General features: G+C 46.5%; 1 protein-coding gene across 7 annotated transcripts in view; it reads right to left on the bottom strand.

Moving 5' to 3' along the window:
* The window catches only part of EPB41L4B (erythrocyte membrane protein band 4.1 like 4B), a 117,219-nt gene that overhangs the window by 55,810 nt on the left and 43,883 nt on the right, over positions 1 to 17,526 (bottom strand). For 5 of the 7 annotated variants that reach the window (XM_074330801.2, XM_074330805.2, XM_074330804.2 and 2 more), the window contains exons 5-14: positions 17,198 to 17,242; positions 15,297 to 15,349; positions 10,427 to 10,547; positions 9,253 to 9,340; positions 9,006 to 9,094; positions 8,638 to 8,707; positions 8,370 to 8,539; positions 6,005 to 6,114; positions 3,652 to 3,682; positions 192 to 225 (exon numbers count right to left, since the gene is read on the bottom strand). In XM_074330801.2, coding sequence (XP_074186902.1) covers positions 192 to 225; positions 3,652 to 3,682; positions 6,005 to 6,114; positions 8,370 to 8,539; positions 8,638 to 8,707; positions 9,006 to 9,094; positions 9,253 to 9,340; positions 10,427 to 10,547; positions 15,297 to 15,349; positions 17,198 to 17,242 — 811 coding nt within the window. The remainder of the gene's footprint in view (positions 1 to 191; positions 226 to 3,651; positions 3,683 to 6,004; positions 6,115 to 8,369; positions 8,540 to 8,637; positions 8,708 to 9,005; positions 9,095 to 9,252; positions 9,341 to 10,426; positions 10,548 to 15,296; positions 15,350 to 17,197; positions 17,243 to 17,526) is intronic. The other 2 variants (XM_074330803.2, XM_019734179.3) reach the window with 1 other exon arrangement.

Below are 17,526 nucleotides of genomic sequence, written 5' to 3'. Positions count from 1 at the left end.
CAAGGTTAAGAGAAACGGGCAGAAGGCCAAGAAGAAGCAGGGGTCAGGAGGAAGACTCCCCTCTTATTTTCTCAGAAAAACATGCTATCATTTCTTTAAAATCTGATTATAAACATAATGACTGCTCAATATGGAAGTTTAGAAACTTTAAAGAAGTATTGCATGAAAAGCTTTAGAAGCAATGATCTTACCTGGTAATTATGGACTTCAGGATTTGATTTAGAGCTAAAGGAAAGAAAAATCACAATGTTATCAGGTTGTAAAGCGGCAGTTATTACTGATTCACAAGCATACCTCAGAGATATAACATTACAGGTTCACTTCCAGACCACCCACCGCAATAAAGCGAGTCTCAAAATAAAGTGAGTCATAATCTTTTTGCTGGTGGAGGGTCTTGCCTTCAATATGTTAAAACACAAACACAATGCCTGAAAAGTGCAATAAAGCGAAGCACATTAAAACAAGGTATAGCCATATTCAACAATAAAAAACTAACCCTAAATGCGGCCTACTCTGTTAGGAACTTTCATGAATACTATTCCTTTTTGGTTATTAGCTGCTTAAAGTGAACATACAACTGAGGAAACCAAACAGCAACTTTCATTTGTCACTTTAGAGCTCACAAATAGAAACAAGTAGGTAATGTGCCAGTGTCCTATTTGTGATGTCACGTTTTGGTGGCAAAAAGGAAGTCTGCCCACTTGGGCAAACCGAGTAATTTTGGCTCCCATTCCAGATCTGCCCTGGCATTGCTGGGTGGCCCACAGCCCCAGGCAGCTCTAGGGATGCCCCGAGTTTTCTCCAGCTGGATGGAAAGCCACCAGCCACTTCTGAGCACCCGCCACCATAGGTTCCACTGTCATCAACAACGTGGCCGTGAGCTGGCCACCCCTTTGGAATGTTCATTCCATACAAGGCTCTGTACTGGGAACCTCACATCTGTTATTATTTAATCCACGCAAAAGGCTATGAGGTCAATCAATGTTACCACCTCATTTCACAGATAAAAGACCGGTTGCCTCACAGAGAAGTTAGGAAACCTGCTCAGGTTCTGTCTGCTAATCAATGGCAGAGCCAGGGCTGGAATGGACGTCTGCTCAGTCCCAAAGTCTCTACTGTTTCCATTAAGCCGAGAAGTTTCCGGGCTCCTTGTGCATGATCCTATTTTGATGGACTCTGAAGTATAACTACTCCGCTAAAAACGATGGATGGCAAAGGTTGGTGTAAAACACAATGTGTTTAATACGCAAGCTTGGCATCTCTGCTAGAAAAACCACACACACAGCACAATCACCGGGCTGTGTTGCTAGGGTGGTGTGCTTGAAATCAAGGTTTATTGCTTCTCCAACAACGAGAGGGAGACATATCATTGTTATGAGTCTTGCTTGGGGTCTAAATGGCTCTGTGTTCCAGTGTTCAGAGAGAGCCAGGCTCTGGGCCAGATTCACCTCCAGCTGAATTGCATCAGGAAGGTTAAGTGTTCTGCCAGGTGCTATTTTTCTGGTATCACCTCTGTAGCCCAGAGCACAGTTTCATCCCTGGCTCCCATAGCAATCCTACTCACTCTGGAGCCCACAGGCTGCAAAGAGCAATTGAATAGCTGCAGACAGTGGTTATTAGCTCATTTGTTCCTAAAGGGTATATTTACCTGGGTTTTTATTTATTTTTTTGGTGGAGATTTGTTTTTACTTTGTTTTGGTTCCCAATATATGTAATCTCCACTAGACACTAAGTGGAAAATGTAATTATATTAGGGAAAAGCAAACAAAACAAGCACTTCCTTAGAGAGCAAAGGAAAGAAATGTAACTCACAAACCTCTGAGAATTAAAAGCAACAGGCGTTGACAGGTGGAGAAAGGTGTAACTACTATTAGCAACTACCTGCCACAGGGATCCTAGAGATAGGGCAAGCCTGAAAGCCTAAACCGAACCCATGCAGGAACCATGCAACCTCCTCCCACCCTAAGCGGGGCAGGACATGACGCACAGCAGTTCTTCTGGACCTCTGATCCCCTTCATTAGATGCTGAGAGCTGAACCCACACACAAGACTCAGACACTTGACTCCTAGCAGAATGGCACTGCAGGTAGAGTTTGGAATCAGAGACATGAGGCTGAGTCTCCAGCTGTGTGATGCAAGGGGCTGGTTATGTTCTCTAGAACCTTGGGGGTCCATGAAGGTGCCTTGGGGTTCCCTGAGGGGGGCAGATGAGTAGCAGGCATCGGCCCCTCCGTCCCCACTCGGCTTCATCCCTAGAAACTCCACTTTCATCCTGTTTTCTATGTCAGGTTTCTTCTGGGGGGTGAAAATCTGAGGCTAAACAAGTTTGAAAAACCGCTGATCTAGTTCAACCTCCTTGTTTTCAGATGAGAAAATGGAGGCCCAGGAAAGGGAAAGCCAAGGCCCCAGAGCTGGGTCAGAGCCACGCTGGGGCTGGGCGGGAGGTCTCCAGATCCCTCGGCCAGCGATCTCACCACTACCCTGGGCGCTGGCTACCCGTTCCACCTCACGCCGTGCTCTGCCAACTGTCCAGAGTGCATGGACAGCCGCGCTGTGCTGACCTCAAAGACCACCATCCCTAACAGCCAAGACCTGTGCAAGTTGAGAGGCTCGCTAAACTGTGCTACTACTGGTCAGTGGCTGGAGCTTGGACGCAAGAGCTGAAATAACTACACTGTGTCATTCTCTCGCATGACAGCTGTGCACTTACTAAGTCAGAACTCACATAAGAGAACAGTTGTTCCAGAGGAAGAAGAGCATATACAAGGCAGGAGAATGGTTCTCACCTGGGCTGCACAGCAGAATCACTCGGGAGCTTTCAAAACCACAGAGATCTGGGTCCCACCCTGTTTCTTAGCCTGGGGTGTAGCCTGCTGAGGGCACGTGTCCAAGCTCACTGGGTGATTCCAATGTACAGCAAAGACCCAGAAAGAACACCTGTGCGAGGGAAGGGGCTGCGAGCTACGCCCCGTAGGCCAAACCTGGCCTACCTGCGATTGTGAGTCAAGTTTCTGGCACACTTATGTGTTGTCTATAGCGGCTTTCGTGTTCCAGAGACAGAGCTGAGTACTTATGAAAAGTGAGAGGATGGCCTGCAAAGTTTAAAATATTTCCTATGTGGCACTTGATAGAAAAAGTCTGCTGACTCCTGAGCCAGAGATTTGGTCTTGTGACAAGTACTCTTTCCTGCAGGAATTTCAATAAAGGTGTGTGATAAAGGTCTTCTCTGTTATATGACTGTAAGAGCTCCCTGTCATTGGGCGAAGCCTGCCTCTGCTCTCGCGTAGCTTTTGCTCGAGAGCATGGCCTTTCTTTCTTCTCATCCCTGCCTGCAGTGCCATTAGCACCGTGTGCTATACACATTCCAATTGCCTTTATCACCCACTGTTATAATCAACAAAGCACAGAGCTACTCAAACAAGGCAGCCGTGTTTTCTAAAAAAACAAAACAAACTGTCTTGGAACATTCTATTGTGTACTTATTTAAAGCCATGGAGATGGTATAGCCAGGCAGCAGAAAAAGACAAAAAAAAAAAAAAAATCAGGAGACTCACCCGGTGGTTTAATTGTATTAAGGAAAAAGTCAACATTGAAAGTAAATATGATAATTAGAGAAAAGAGCTGTCCCCCAGAGTCTGGGGGGGCACTTACCAGATCTGAGCTGCAATCACTGGGTTGCTTGCTTTAAAACAAAACAAAACAAACAAATAAAAAAAACACAGAGATATGATATCATGAGCTTTATCACTTTTACCATGCGTTAACAATGACAAAGAAAGAGATTTCCTGATCTAAGAGCGGCCTCAACTCCAGAAGGCAGCATCTTCACGTGGGCTACTGCTCCTTTCTGGAGGAAGAGTAACCGGCCTTCCCTCCGTGCCCTGCTCTCGCAATCACTCAGGGAAGACTCACTGACTGAGCACATTCCCAGGGCCAGAGATGAGAGACCCAGTCCTTGCTCTCAAGGAACTCAGTCTTGACGCAGAGACAGAGAGGCATGAAGGTGGTAAAGGCTGAACTACAAGCATGAATTTACTGGGGACCTCCGGGCAGTCACGGCTGCTGGAGCGGGGGTGTGAGTCTGCGGAAGGGCCCACGCAGAGAGACAGAGTTCATCTGTCAAGACCCCGTTTCATTGTAAAAAGGATGCGGCCTGGGAAACCATTAAAAGCTTCACAAAGATGCCAGACCTCTGGCTGGAGACAATGTCAGTAAAATAAAGGAGGGAATGAGGATGGAGACCAGGAAGGTAAGTGGCAGAGAAGCACAGAAGCTGGAGCCTGGAAGAGTTCTAAAGCCATCGCTTTACGGGGTCAAGCCGTAAGATGCCACCTGTCCCCTGTGGCAGCCATACCAAGGGGTCTTTCCCTGTGTGCCTGGACCCATGTCCAGGGACTGGGAGCTCACTACTGTTTTCAGATAGCAGTACATGGGGATAGTCAACAAGTTTTTCCTTCTACCCAGGTATTTCTGGACAACTGTGACCCCAATGGACTACAGCACAAGCATAATGCCCGTCAGGGAGTAACACAGCCCTTGGGGCAGAGAGTGTGCCCACCCCTCACTATCCCCCAGCCCTTAACTTGGTTACTCCCACTTCCTGTAATCAATCACCCTTCACCAACGGGCTCCCTTCTCTGGGCACACCTCATCCTCCGGTTTTTTTGAAGGTGAGGTCAGCATTTCCTGGGCTCTGGGTGTTTTTTCTCCACTAAAGCAGCCAAGAATGACTTTAGAGCATTTCCGGCTGCCAGGCTATTGCATAGTTGGTCCACAAAGGAAGGAAAGAGTGGGGAACACAAGGTTGAAGACTCTAGAAGGGGAAAGGATAGGTGCCAGGGCCCACCAAGGCCCACAACGTCCTGAGTTATACAAGACAAAAAATACGGAATGGCCACGATGAGTAAACAATACGTAGGAGGGGGCGAGGGGAGCTGAGAAGGCAGAGGCCCTGCTATAAAAGCGCCCACAATTTAGTGCTAAGCTGGGTGTCCTGAATGGAGGAGAAATCACAGGTGGACAAAGGAGAGCTACTTGACAGGGCCTGGAGGCTGGGTTTAAACAGAAAGGAGGCTGGCTTGCTCCTTCTATGACTGAACCTGAACCTGATATCAGCCTCATGCTGGTGTGAGGCCACTGCAGCAAATGACACGACAAGGCTTGGGGAGTTCTGGGAGTGGGGGAGGGGCAGGCGTCTAGGACCAGGCTACATTCAAGGGCAGGGTGTGTTTGAACTATCCATGGGACCTGAGCCCAATATTTAAAATCTGCTTGTATATGGTCAAAATTCTGGTTAGCGTGAGACTGATGTCCTCGCTTGCAATTCCAAGAGGGAGGAGACAAGGGACTGTTTTTCCCACCAAGACACAGTATCATCTTCCATAGGCAAGAAACGTATTAGCCTATGATATTCTGAGGTCCCTGGTCCAAAAGAAAAGAAATGTGGAAAACGGGGAGAAGGAAATGAACACATCCAGTGGGAAAGATTCAAGACAGCAGATGGCCCAAATGTCCCCATTCCCATTAAGAGAATCCCCCAGGGGTGTTTCTTAAAAGAAAGCTTTGGAAAACTCAGAGATACAGAGAACAAACTGATGGTTGCCAGAGGGGAAGGGGTGGGTAGATGGGTGGAAAAGGGGGAGGGGCTTAAGAAGTACAAACTTCCAGTTCTAAGTCACAGGGATGTCATGTATCACACAGAAAATACAGTCAATAAGATCGTAATGACTGTGTATGGTGACAGGTGGTTACTAGACTTACTGTGGTGATCACTTTGTAGGGTATATAAATGTCGAATTGCTATGTTGTACACCTGAAACTAATGTAACATTGTATGCCAACTATAACTAAAAATAACATTTTAAAATGAATAAAAATAAAAGGCTTTGGAATGACAGAGCAGAACAGTAGACAGTTCCTTCAAAATCTGCTTCACCAAGCTCCTTGGGGATTAACCAACCAAATTACAATGTAAAATACCAAGGCAGAATGAAAAACACACAACCTTTGAATGTCGAATGTCTCCGGGATGGATAGCGTTTACTAGGCTTCCTCTCAAAGGTGCTGGTTCTCCGTAACCGGGCGCCATGTGTAGCTTGATATTCCGTCCGCCCACTGGAAAGTAAATATTTTATTGAATGTCACCACCAATATTAGAATATCAGTCCGTTATACTTATTTAAAAGTGAACTTTTATTTCTAAAAGCTCCAACATCAATTTCAACTTATCATGACTTGTTTGGTAAAGACACACATTAAATTCCACCTTCTATTTGGAAATAAAATCACCTTTGCCAAACGCGGGCTGTATTACAGGGACAGGTATTTCCATCAAAGGACAGAACCTGCAATTTAGGTACCAGCCACTTGGCTGCACAAACCAAGCTGGTTCGAGTACTTGGAACATCGAAGAGAACACGGATTTGCACATATAATAACCTTTCATAAAACACATTATGTAGACATTTAAATCTTTGCAAAGGCTGTTATCAATGACCACTTAACTAAACCTTGGCTGTCTTTGCTATGCCAAGAGCAACATTGCTTCTTTCACCAAGGCTTTCTGGGTTTCAACCAACGTGCTGCCCAGCTGCAGTTTCCAAGAGGCACGGTGCTGCTGTCTGATCTGTCACTGCTTCATTCCAGCCACTGTCAGTTCATGATTTTTCATACAGGAGCCACGAGCCACTTGCCACCTGCCCGAAGTGCCTCCAGGGGGCGACTTCATCTCCAAACTCCCCTGTGTTCTTCCTCTTTTCAAAGAGCAGAAGGGAGCCTGGTCTGGGCCAAATCCTGGGGGAGTTTCCTCTCAGGATGGAAAAGCCTGCCTTGGCAACCACCCCCACTGTCCTTCCCTTTGGAAGCACTCACTTCCACTAGAACAGACATTAGCATACAGTGCGATATCTCCGCTAACCTTTGTAGTTCTGACATTCGCCAGCCTCCTCAGAATCCTGAGTCAATTCTCAGAAAGGACTTGTTTTTCTTCCCTCCCTTGCAGCATTTAAAAGTACATTCAAACAAAATAATTCTTTAAACACAAGTGCACAGCCATTTCCTTGCACAGCAGATACATTTGAAATGAGCAAATCTTTTGGCATTTTAAACAGAGTTCAAGGACATGCCATGTGTGGGTAGAGGTTATGAAACATGTGAAGTCTTAAATCTTGTAACAGCTATTCTCAGATCTGTAAATGTGCCTCAGAAATCAAGCTTGGGAGTGCATTTATAAAATGCACTTTCCCAGGCCTTATTCAGACACGCACATGTGGGCACCCATGGATTCAGACGAGGTCAGAAATCCTCCTTTTTCACAAACACCCAGGGAGTTCTCACACGTGGTGAGAGACATGGCCTCAGAATCCTAAGTAAAAATTTATCAGAATACAGTTTTCTCTATTTTCTCAGGGTCTTTTCAGATTCAAACACTAAGCCTACCCTGGACTACTCACACCCATTGACATCTGCTCTCACTCTTAAATGTCACCAAATTTCTTGACATTGGCATGTGAAAGACAACAGAGTAGTGGTTAAAATGGAAGACCCAGATGGCCTGGGGTTGAATCTAGGCTCTACCAGGAAATGGCTGCGACTCTGGGCAGACTGTGCAACCCCCTGACCCCGTTTCCTTATCTGTAAGATGAAGATAATCAGATGACCTTTCTTCTTCTTCTTTTTGGTAACAGCTTGTACTTTATTACATACGCAACCCTGCCATATCTGCCAGTTGCTCCCCGCTTTCTCCAAAGTATCTTCTTGTGATCAGTCCCCTTAGGGACCCTGAGCTGCTCCCCCGTGGCCAGAGTAAATGGAGTTCCCAGGAGCGGGCAGTGGGCAGGGGCAGACCTACAATTCATCCTCACAGACCTACTGTAAATACGTGTCAGAGGACCTATCTTCTACGACTGCTGCGAGGATTAGGAGTTGGCACATGAAAAGCTCCAGCGCAGTGAGTGGGTGGGCAGAGCTTCCCACCACGATGCTGTGTTCCACGTCTGAGCTGCCCGACATGACGGCCACCTGCCTCGTGCGCACTGGGCACTTGAAATGTGGTTACTTGACACCGAGAAACTACATTTTAAAGTTTCTTTAGTATTAATGGATCTCGACAGCCACATGTGGCTAGTGTTTCCTGGATTCGACTGGTTCAAACTAATTGTATTGTTGTTATTATTATCCCCATTTCATCAATGAGAACAGAGGCTGAAAGAACTTCTTCAGGGACTCGACTAAAGCTCCAACTTAAGAAAGAAGCAGAGATGGGACATCCAACTCAAGCCTCTGGAGGCAGATCCAGGGCTCCCCTCACACAAAACATCACTGCTGCCCTCCTTCGAAACACGCGATCGTGACGTAAAAATACAGCCTACCTGAATCGGAAGCGAGACCCTAGCCTGATAAAGTCGGACCGATTCGATTTGCTATTCCCGGGTGTCCGCAGTCGGAAGAAGGCGTGATGCTCGACCGCACATTTCCAGAGGTGCTTGCAGGTCCTGGCGCTGTCCAGCCGGAACACAAACGTGTGCTCCTGCTCCCGTCCCTGAACGGGGAAGCACAGGGGTCTCGCTGAAATGGGTGCTCCTGACATGGACGAAGGGCTGCTGACAGCACGGAGGAAAACCGGGGAGCAAGGCTTACCTGGTCATCGTCCTCCACGACCACCAGTGTCAATTTGCTCTTTTTAAAATCCATTTTGGTAATTTTAGGCCTGGTCGAGAGAAAACAGTTTAGAAGTGCAATCTGCAGAAAAACTATCCACCCATCAGACAGCAGTTTCCTGTCTACGTTTAAAGCTTAGATTTGCTAGATCAAGCATTCATTTGTTCAAGTGTAATTACCCAAGAAGTTTCACGGCCATTGCCAAACACCCACAAACACACGAAAATGGTGTTGTTTTTTAAAATGAATCAGGGTGTTGCAAATATCCCTCAAGAATCATCCATCACATAGAATTCCAGCACAAAACAGGAAAAGACATTTTTTAATATTAGACAAAACTAAATTACCAAAAGAATAAGCCTATTTTGTTAGCTCCTTCAAAGATTAATATGCCTGTCGGGGTCAGTCCAAGAGAATATTCACAGCCATCTCTTCCCTACAAACAAACGAAGGGACAATCGGTAGAGGGTTCTAACAGGTCGGCACAGAGCAGAATGCCAAACAGTGTGCTCACCGCATGACGCTGTGTGCCCACTGTTTACGCATTGCTCAGGTGCAGCGAGACCCAACGACTTAAATGCACCCCATTCTTACCCTGACAACGTGCATGTCTACCCCATACATTTCCAGCCACTTCGCTTTATTCAGATAGGAGAGTTCCGCCTGGGCAGGGCTCTTTCCCCTTCGAAAAACCAATGGAAATACATGTAAACCGAAACTCATACAACCCACAGAATTCTGAAGGGCACAGCCACACGAAGGGATTTTATGCAGCAATTAAAGGAACGAGGGACACCGATTTATATTAACACAGGAAGACCTCCAGAACAGACCGTTAATTGAATAGAAAGATGACAGAGCAGAGTTTATAATAGGGACACTTAAGGGAACCATTTTTTGGTGACTAGACACGGGTGTGTATATGCAAAAGAAAAAGGCTGAGTGGACACAGCACTGGTGGCTAACAATGGCTGCCTGCCTGCCGGAGGAGAGCAGAGGTGTGTATGCGCAGGGGTGCAGCAAGGTGACTGCACGCACACATTCCTATGCTGTTTCAATGTGATACAAGAATGTGCGAATGTCACTTTCCATTTCCGTATGCCCTGCAGAGTGACTGAGGGATGACAGCAAAACATGCTAAGTTTCTGGGTCCAAGGGTGACACGAACAGGTATCGTTTGAGGAAGATGGGCCGGGAGGGAAGGAAGGCTCACGTCTGGGAAACCTGTGAGTGGAGGTGGCACAGAGAGTCCCAGCATAAAGGTGTTAGACTGGAGTGTCTTTGGGGGAAAGGAGGAAAAAGCCAAAAGAAAAATGACAGGGCTGGATGGAGCTGTGGTGACCACCTATCCTGAAATATAAGGCTGCACAGCACATGGTCTCAAATATGAGTGTCCCTGGAAGGGACGACAGGGCATATTGCTAAAGGGTTTCCTCTAGAAGTTCAGACCATGGACAGAGGCCTAGGTGTGTGGAACGTGTCACGGCAGCACCGCCTGGCTTTCTTTAGGAGACCGGAGAGCAGTGGCAACCCCGGCAGCAAGTCAGGGCCACGCTCTCTAGTTCAGAAAGAAAACAGGAGCTTGCACTGGTTCTTACTGTACATCTCTGCAAAGAGATGTCGTGTGGGCCTCTGGGAAAAACAGGACCGAAGCACAGGACAGAGGTGAAGAGGTGGAGCTGTAAATTTAGTCGGTAAAAGAACCGGACAGCCCCGTACAGGTGACAAAACAAACATATCAGAATGCTAGATGGGAGCATCAAGGTACCTGCACTCTTTCCATCTCTGGAAGATATCAAATTCCATCGCTTCTGTCTGATTTGGAATGAACCGAAACTCAGACACAAGCTCTGGTGTGTGTTCCGGAAGCTCACACTCCCCAAGTTCCGCTGCAAGTTTCAGAAGAGGGAGAAAAACAGGAGACATTGAATGCTTCTCGTTAACTGCTGTAACCAGGTCCAAAGGCATTTCACATGGTTTGGAAGCACAAGCACCCCTCACATACAATGCTCTCCTTTCAGCAGACCCTCGATCCCACTCCATACTCACAGGCACATTCAGAATCCCCAAGAATCATCCACCCCCACCCCCACCCCAATCGGGTGTAACACCATCACCTTAGTTATTATTCTTTCTCCCGACTACTTCTCCTACCCAGGGAAGCCCTGGCTATATTCCCCTCAGGAAGCGCTAGAGCCGGAATTTGCAATAAAAGACAATTGCAGGGAATAAGGACCTGGCCAGAAACATCCATTTAACAAGGCTCTTGTGAAGGGTGGGTCCAAGCAGCACTCCAGGGTCTGCAGTGCTGGAGAGGACCAATCAAGAATTCAGTACATGCAGAATCCAGGGGGAAAGTATGTTGGGAGGGAGAGGGAAAGAATGAGAGAGTGAGGCAGGAGGGGATGAGGAAGGAGGGGGGAGAGGCTGCAGGAACAACTGCAGCAACTCAGGCAGAACGGGAGAGGGAACAGGTCACGCAGAGAGGGAGAGCAGCAATGTGGGCAATTCCTGCAAAAAGCCCAAGACATGGACATGGTCCTTGCGCTCGCCAAGCCCCCGTGGAAAGGAGGGCCTGAAAACACAAGAGGCCCCATTCCTCCAGGACACCAAGGAGAAAATCCACTCTCCCCACCTGACCTCTGCAGACCCCCTCAGGAAGGAGACCCTCCCTGCCACCCCCCCCCAAAGAAAAGGGATCCTCCAGAGGTTCCTCTAGTACTTTGCTACACAAAGGGAGTCCACAGACAGCAGCAGCAGCAGCACCAGGGAGCCTTCTCACAATGCAGAATCTCAGGCCCCTCCCCAGCCTTACCGAAGCAAAATCTGCCTCTTCTTAAGGTGCCCGGGTGGGTGGTGCACACATTACTTTGAAAAGCACTGATCTACAACAGTGGTTTTCGAATCTGAGCGTGTATCAGGGTCACCTAGAGGGCTCATTACACCACACATCGCTGGACCCCACCCCCAGAGAATCTGATTCCATGGGTCTGGAATAAGGCCTGTGAATCTGCATTTCTAACAAGTTCTCAGGTATGTTGATGCGGCTGACCTGGGCAACACACTTCGAGAACCACTGCTTAGCACAAGTCCCACCCATTGACCAACTAGCACATGCTTGAGCCCTTCCAGTAGCAGCAACTCACTATGTACCCAGCAGGCCTGCCCCCTTCGGGACACATCCCAGAAGGGGATAAAAATCCCCTGTCCACACAAAGGAAACGTCACCAAGCTCAGAGCGGTGGTGGAAGGCTGTACGAGACCATGTCTGACACAGGACCTGGTGAATGTTTCCTCACCTGACTGCAGCCCTGCACCTGCAACTCTGAAGTGGACGGCACCCCTAAGACCACCAGGTGGTCTGGGTCAGCGTGTGTAGCCACTTGGCACCTTGCACAAAGTCACCAATGAAGACTCTGCCCGGGGAAGGTGCGGGCTGGGCTCCCAAGGCAGGAGGCCACCACTGACTTCTAACCAAGAGGTCACCCTGAAACTAAGGACCTGGCAAGACCAGAAGGGCAGTCTGGGAAGAGATCGCCTTGATATGAACCCCTCGTCCCTGGCACCTATGGGCCAAAGCGAAACAATGGAGCCCTGCGTTTAGCAGTGTGTCTGCACAAGTCCACTGACACCATCGAGCACAGAAGGAAGAAGCCAGATAGTAACAAGGTTTCCCCGAGACCGGACATGGGGGCTGGCGGCCCTCCTCACCATGACTGGACTACGCCTGAGTGAGAACCACTAGGAGGTAGCATGCCTGCCTTCCAAGAGCCTGTTAGCAAAACTCAATGCTTCACTCGGTCTGAGAACTGTGCAGCCAGGGCCCCAGCTGTGGAGGGTGGTGGAAATAGCCCAGACACAGGAGGGCTTGCATCGCAACTCTGCTGTGTACTGTCTGTGGACCTGGGCACGTCACTTAACCTCTCTGGATCTCTGATGCCTTAACCGTAAAATGGGAACTGTTAGAGGATGAAACAAGATCATGGGCACACAAAAAATGGTTGACCCACTGTCCCCCCTCCTTTCTTTTGCTTTTTGCCTGCATTAAATTTCAAATCTGCCATAAATGGAGTTCTCCAAAGAGCACAGCTTCCACGCAGGGCCACTGCATCATAACTCGGGAGGTACTATGAATTCAAGGACAACCGCAGCAAGACATGTCCTCAAGACTCAAGCATGGGAAGAAACATGACCTTTCATTTTATTCAAACCCATGAAGATGCTCTTGTGATCTTTACAGTCTGAGGAAAGCTGGCTCTGCTGTGGTTGAACTGAGAAGCAGGCTACAGCATGTACTGATGGGATGGGGGAGAAGCAGGCCTGGAGGGACAATATAACGAGAACTTCCTGTAGACATCTGTGTGTGTAAGTCGTCAGCCTTTTTAATCTGTACCTGACAGAATGACTGCATCTTACATTACACTTATGTGGTTCGAGCTCACACGGGCAATTTCTTCAGAAAGGGCTCACCGACAGCTGATACCCTTGTCTGCCCTGGCTCTGGAGCAAGACACCTGGCTCTCCTAGAGCTGGGCTTCGCGAGTGTGGTGATGCCTTCATCACACAGGGTGTGAGATGGTAACCTGGGTGCCCTGTCCTCTCATCATCTGAGACAACATAAGGGTTGGTATGTAAACCTCTCCATTGGATTGGGAGCCCCAGGTCTGATATGGGTGCTTTCATCCCATTCACTACCCCGTGACATGGTACCCCCTTACTGCTGGGCCACCAGGCCTAATGATATGACCTCCCGGCGACTCAGAAACTCCCAGGTGGATGCTTACTTGACAAGCTGGAGACATGTGTACCTGGCCAAAGTGGACAGCCTGTTTCCAAGTTCCTCAAGCCATGACACACCTGTATGGCACTTACCCTAAGGGCCATTGTATTCGGCACATAGGTATGTGAAGCACTTAGCCTTGTACTTGGCACGGACAGTTACAGGTGACAACATCGTCACCTTTAAACCCCATGGGCAGGCTCCCCCTTCAACCAAAGTCCTTGGGTACCTGTCCAACTTCATTCAATTCATTCTTCACTTACTGAGCACTTGCTAGATGCCAAGCCCCCGCTAGAGAAGAATTAACACTGACTAAGGAACGGAAGTATCATAGAATGGGAGTAACCTGAAGTCCCTAAAAACCATCTTTAGGAGTATAAACAGGACCAAACACATGTACTAAACATACAAGGTAGGAAATCATACAAAACATTTGTATATGACCCTGAACAGAATTACATCTTAAAAACTCCACTCAAAATTCATAGGGAGAAACTTGGGCTGTCTGTGGCTGGTGGCTTCCTTCCTTCCTTCCGCTTGTCTGTTGTGTGGTGGTACTGATATTCTATAATAAGTGTGTACTGATTTTATAATTTGAAAAAACTTAGCTCAACTTTTAAAAATTGGTAAATACAAAAGTGAGAAGCCAAACCTTACGAGGGTGTTCAAAAATAATGAGTAATTGTGAATGAATGCATGCTAATTCATTATTCTGTGGGAGCCAATGAACACATTGTACACGAATCCGCAGCATATGTCCAGCTGATGTGCTGATGAAATTCCTTATGTGCAGTTACACGTTAGCGTTCTCTTAATTAGTGCAGGAAACTTTGGCAAGTGTCCCTTGTGCATTTTAAACTAAACTCCACCAGTACATCATACGGACGGGAACAGTCGACGCTGACAGTCAGGCAGGAAACCTCGTACCATCCAAGTCCCTCCTACGTGCTGACGACTCCCGTCGGGGCTTCCGGGCTGACCTGTCTCCGTGAGCCAGAGGTGTGCACTCCAGAAGCCACTGGAGGGGCCACTGGCACTTCTCAATCAAGATGCCCTATAGATGTCTCGTCCTCCAGAGCCCCACTCTTCTATCCGTTCTGTCACCTGTCCTTGGTGGCAGCCTATGAGTCATCCCTGACTCCTTCTGAAGACCTACGTCTAATGACCAGGTCCTTGCACCGCCAGTGCTGGGAGGTTTTTTGGTTTTGTTTTGGCAGGTGTGTGTGTGTGTGTGTGTGTGTGTGTGTGTGTGACCCCAAGCCCTGGTCGGTTTGTTTTTATTACAGCAATACCTCCTCACTGCACTCCCCCAGCCCACCTTGGTCTTGCTCTAGTCCCTTGTCCCCATCATAGCCTTTCTGAAAGGCACCTCTCACCAGGCCTGCCTCCCGATGAAGAGTCTTCAAAGGTGCCCCTACGGACAACATGACATTCATGCGCTTTAAATGGGGTCCAAGGTCGCCCACCTATCCAGCCTCTTGAACTTCACCCTCCGATACCACTCAACTGCTGGTTGCTCTCTGCACACACTTTCCTACTTTGTGCCGTGGTTCCTTTGATTGTCTTCATCTACTCGTCTCCCCATGGGCCTTCCTCTTCCAAGCGGCCTGCAGATCTCTGTTCCTAGAGAAACTACACTGCACTCTGTATAGACATAGAGAGTATCTGGTCCTGCCAAGTGGTCCTCGTGGGACTGCAAGCTACTTGAGGAGGGAGACAATATCATATTCATTTATACCCCCAGTATTCATTTAAACTCCCAAAGTAGAGCACGGTGCCCTGGTACACAGCAGACACTCATTTGTTGAAATGAAAGCAATACCATTAAAATGCTCATTATCGCTAAAGAATAATGTACCTTGTAGACAGAGAGCAGCTAATTCCACAGCCGTTTCATATGGGCATTTCAATCTTGAAAAAAAAAATAAGAAATTAATTCTATATATGAACTTCAATACCAATAACCAAATACAAAATGTCATTAAAGTCATTTTTCAAAAGGAAGTGATATTTAGATATTGATTTTTGTTCCTGGTGGTTTCTATTTTTGCTGTCCACACAAAAGAATGCAAACAACAAGCTGACTTACACTACATATTTCCAGAGTCAGTTCTCATCACATGGTAAAATAACCCAATCTAGGTAGAGTTTCTATCAACCCTGTAGGCAATTTTACTGGATTTTCCAAAAACGGGGAAGTTTGGGAAATAGAATGAAAAGCCTTCCCTTTGTCTTATTATTTTTAAACTTATTTTATCTTGATATAGTACATTTGTCTTTTCAAGCTGCCGTAAATCTTTTTTGAATTGAGATCATAATATTAAAAATAAACAGACAGACAAAATAACTAACATTGCCAGCTGGATACACTCAAGCATTCTCGTAAGTGTATCTGAGGCATAGCCACAGAAGTGTATTACTACTACAAATCAGGATCCCATTTATACTGAATATTACAAATTTAGTTAGAAAAATAATAATGACATACATTGGTATAGCACTTCAGAGTTTTCAAAGCCTTTGCATATATATTATCCAATTTGGTCAATGCATGGAGTTTGTAAAACCTTAGGATGGGTGTTGCCACTGCTCCCCCATCTGTAGAGATGAGGAACTGAGCGTTCAAAGGTCTTGCCCAAGGTCATCCAGCTGGTAGGAGGCAGTACTGGGACCAAAACACCATTCTGCTTTGAAGTACAGTGTATCAGGCTGAAGTCCTTGTAAACTGCAAAGTACTATACAAATGCGAGATGTCGCCATTAATATTTTTCCAAACTGAAGACAATTATTAAAATTACGAGGCCTTTTGTATGAGGAGCACAGTACGGAGAAAGGGGAGAGGAGATAAAAATACACACACACTCATACTATGCACATCAGTCAAAGATCTGTATTGCATGGTTGAATAAGGCAAATGTATACACTGTACAATCTACTTGTTCTATCGTGTACGTTCCACCAAAATTTTTGCAGCACATATTCTATGGAGAGTTTGCAAATTCGGAAATCACATTTTAAATTTCCTTCAGATTATATTCAAAATCGTAATGTGTTCTTGTCAATATCAGGTATTGCTTTTTAGATTCAGTATACTTTTTCGTTTTCGTTTTTCGTGTAAGAGAAATATTCACTACGTATGCTGAAAAATGACACAACTGTAAAAGGTACGACTGTTAAATCTCGTTATCTTTAAAATAAATTAATATTACATGTGAAATCCACCACTTCAGTGCCAATGCTTCGTGCTCAACAATCATTGTGTAGCCAAAGGCCTAGTATTTAAAAACCACTTTTAAGAGGGGCAAAGGAAATGAGATGAGATGTCTGAACCTTTCTATCAGAATCAGAATATAACCTCTTTACGTTACTTAAATGCAGATGGTGATGAATGAGACTTTTTGTCTGCCCAAATACTTGTAAGTGTATACATACTAATAACGTATCTTGCTTGCAAATACGACAAAAGCCATTATGAATGGGGCAGTGATGTGATCAGGGAGAGAATTATTCCCAAATACACATCACTTAAGATATTAAATGCTCTTGGAAATGCTTCAAGCCATATAGTAATCATTTAAAATAAGATGATGATGACAGTGATACAAGTATTAGACTCACTTTACAATGCCTGGTGTACTTTTTTTTGAATTTTGAAAAGGGTAAGAGAGTTAAAAAAAAAACAAAAAACAAAACAGTGAATTATTTAGAAATATACTATGATCTATCCTGGGTTAAGAGTCAGAACAAAAACGTACTTACTTTCCTGAAAGAATGTCATGCCTGAGTTGTAAAACAAACAGGTACCTGACAAACATATACAAAAGTCAACAGAGGGTAACTCTTCCCCAGCCGCTTCCGATCAATCCCCAACTTCCCATCACAAACCCCACCCCACACGCGGCCCGGAATTCTGCATTGTAAGAAGGGAGTCCAAATCAAATGAGAACTTTGGTGGAAGCATCTCCTCCTGGGTCTCCAGGAAGGTATCCCAGAACCTAGCTAGGAAAGTGAGTGCAGGTACGGAACTTGCAAGATACTCGGAGGATGGAACATGGAACACTGCACAGTCCAATGACGGCCTCCACAAC

This window comes from Rhinolophus sinicus, chromosome 16, assembly GCF_057876585.1.
Source record: "Rhinolophus sinicus isolate RSI-liver-muscle chromosome 16, RSI-T2T, whole genome shotgun sequence".
Taxonomy (NCBI): domain Eukaryota; kingdom Metazoa; phylum Chordata; class Mammalia; order Chiroptera; family Rhinolophidae; genus Rhinolophus; species Rhinolophus sinicus.
Note: the sequence above shows the minus strand (reverse complement) of the source record. Positions and strands in the feature narration are given on the sequence as shown.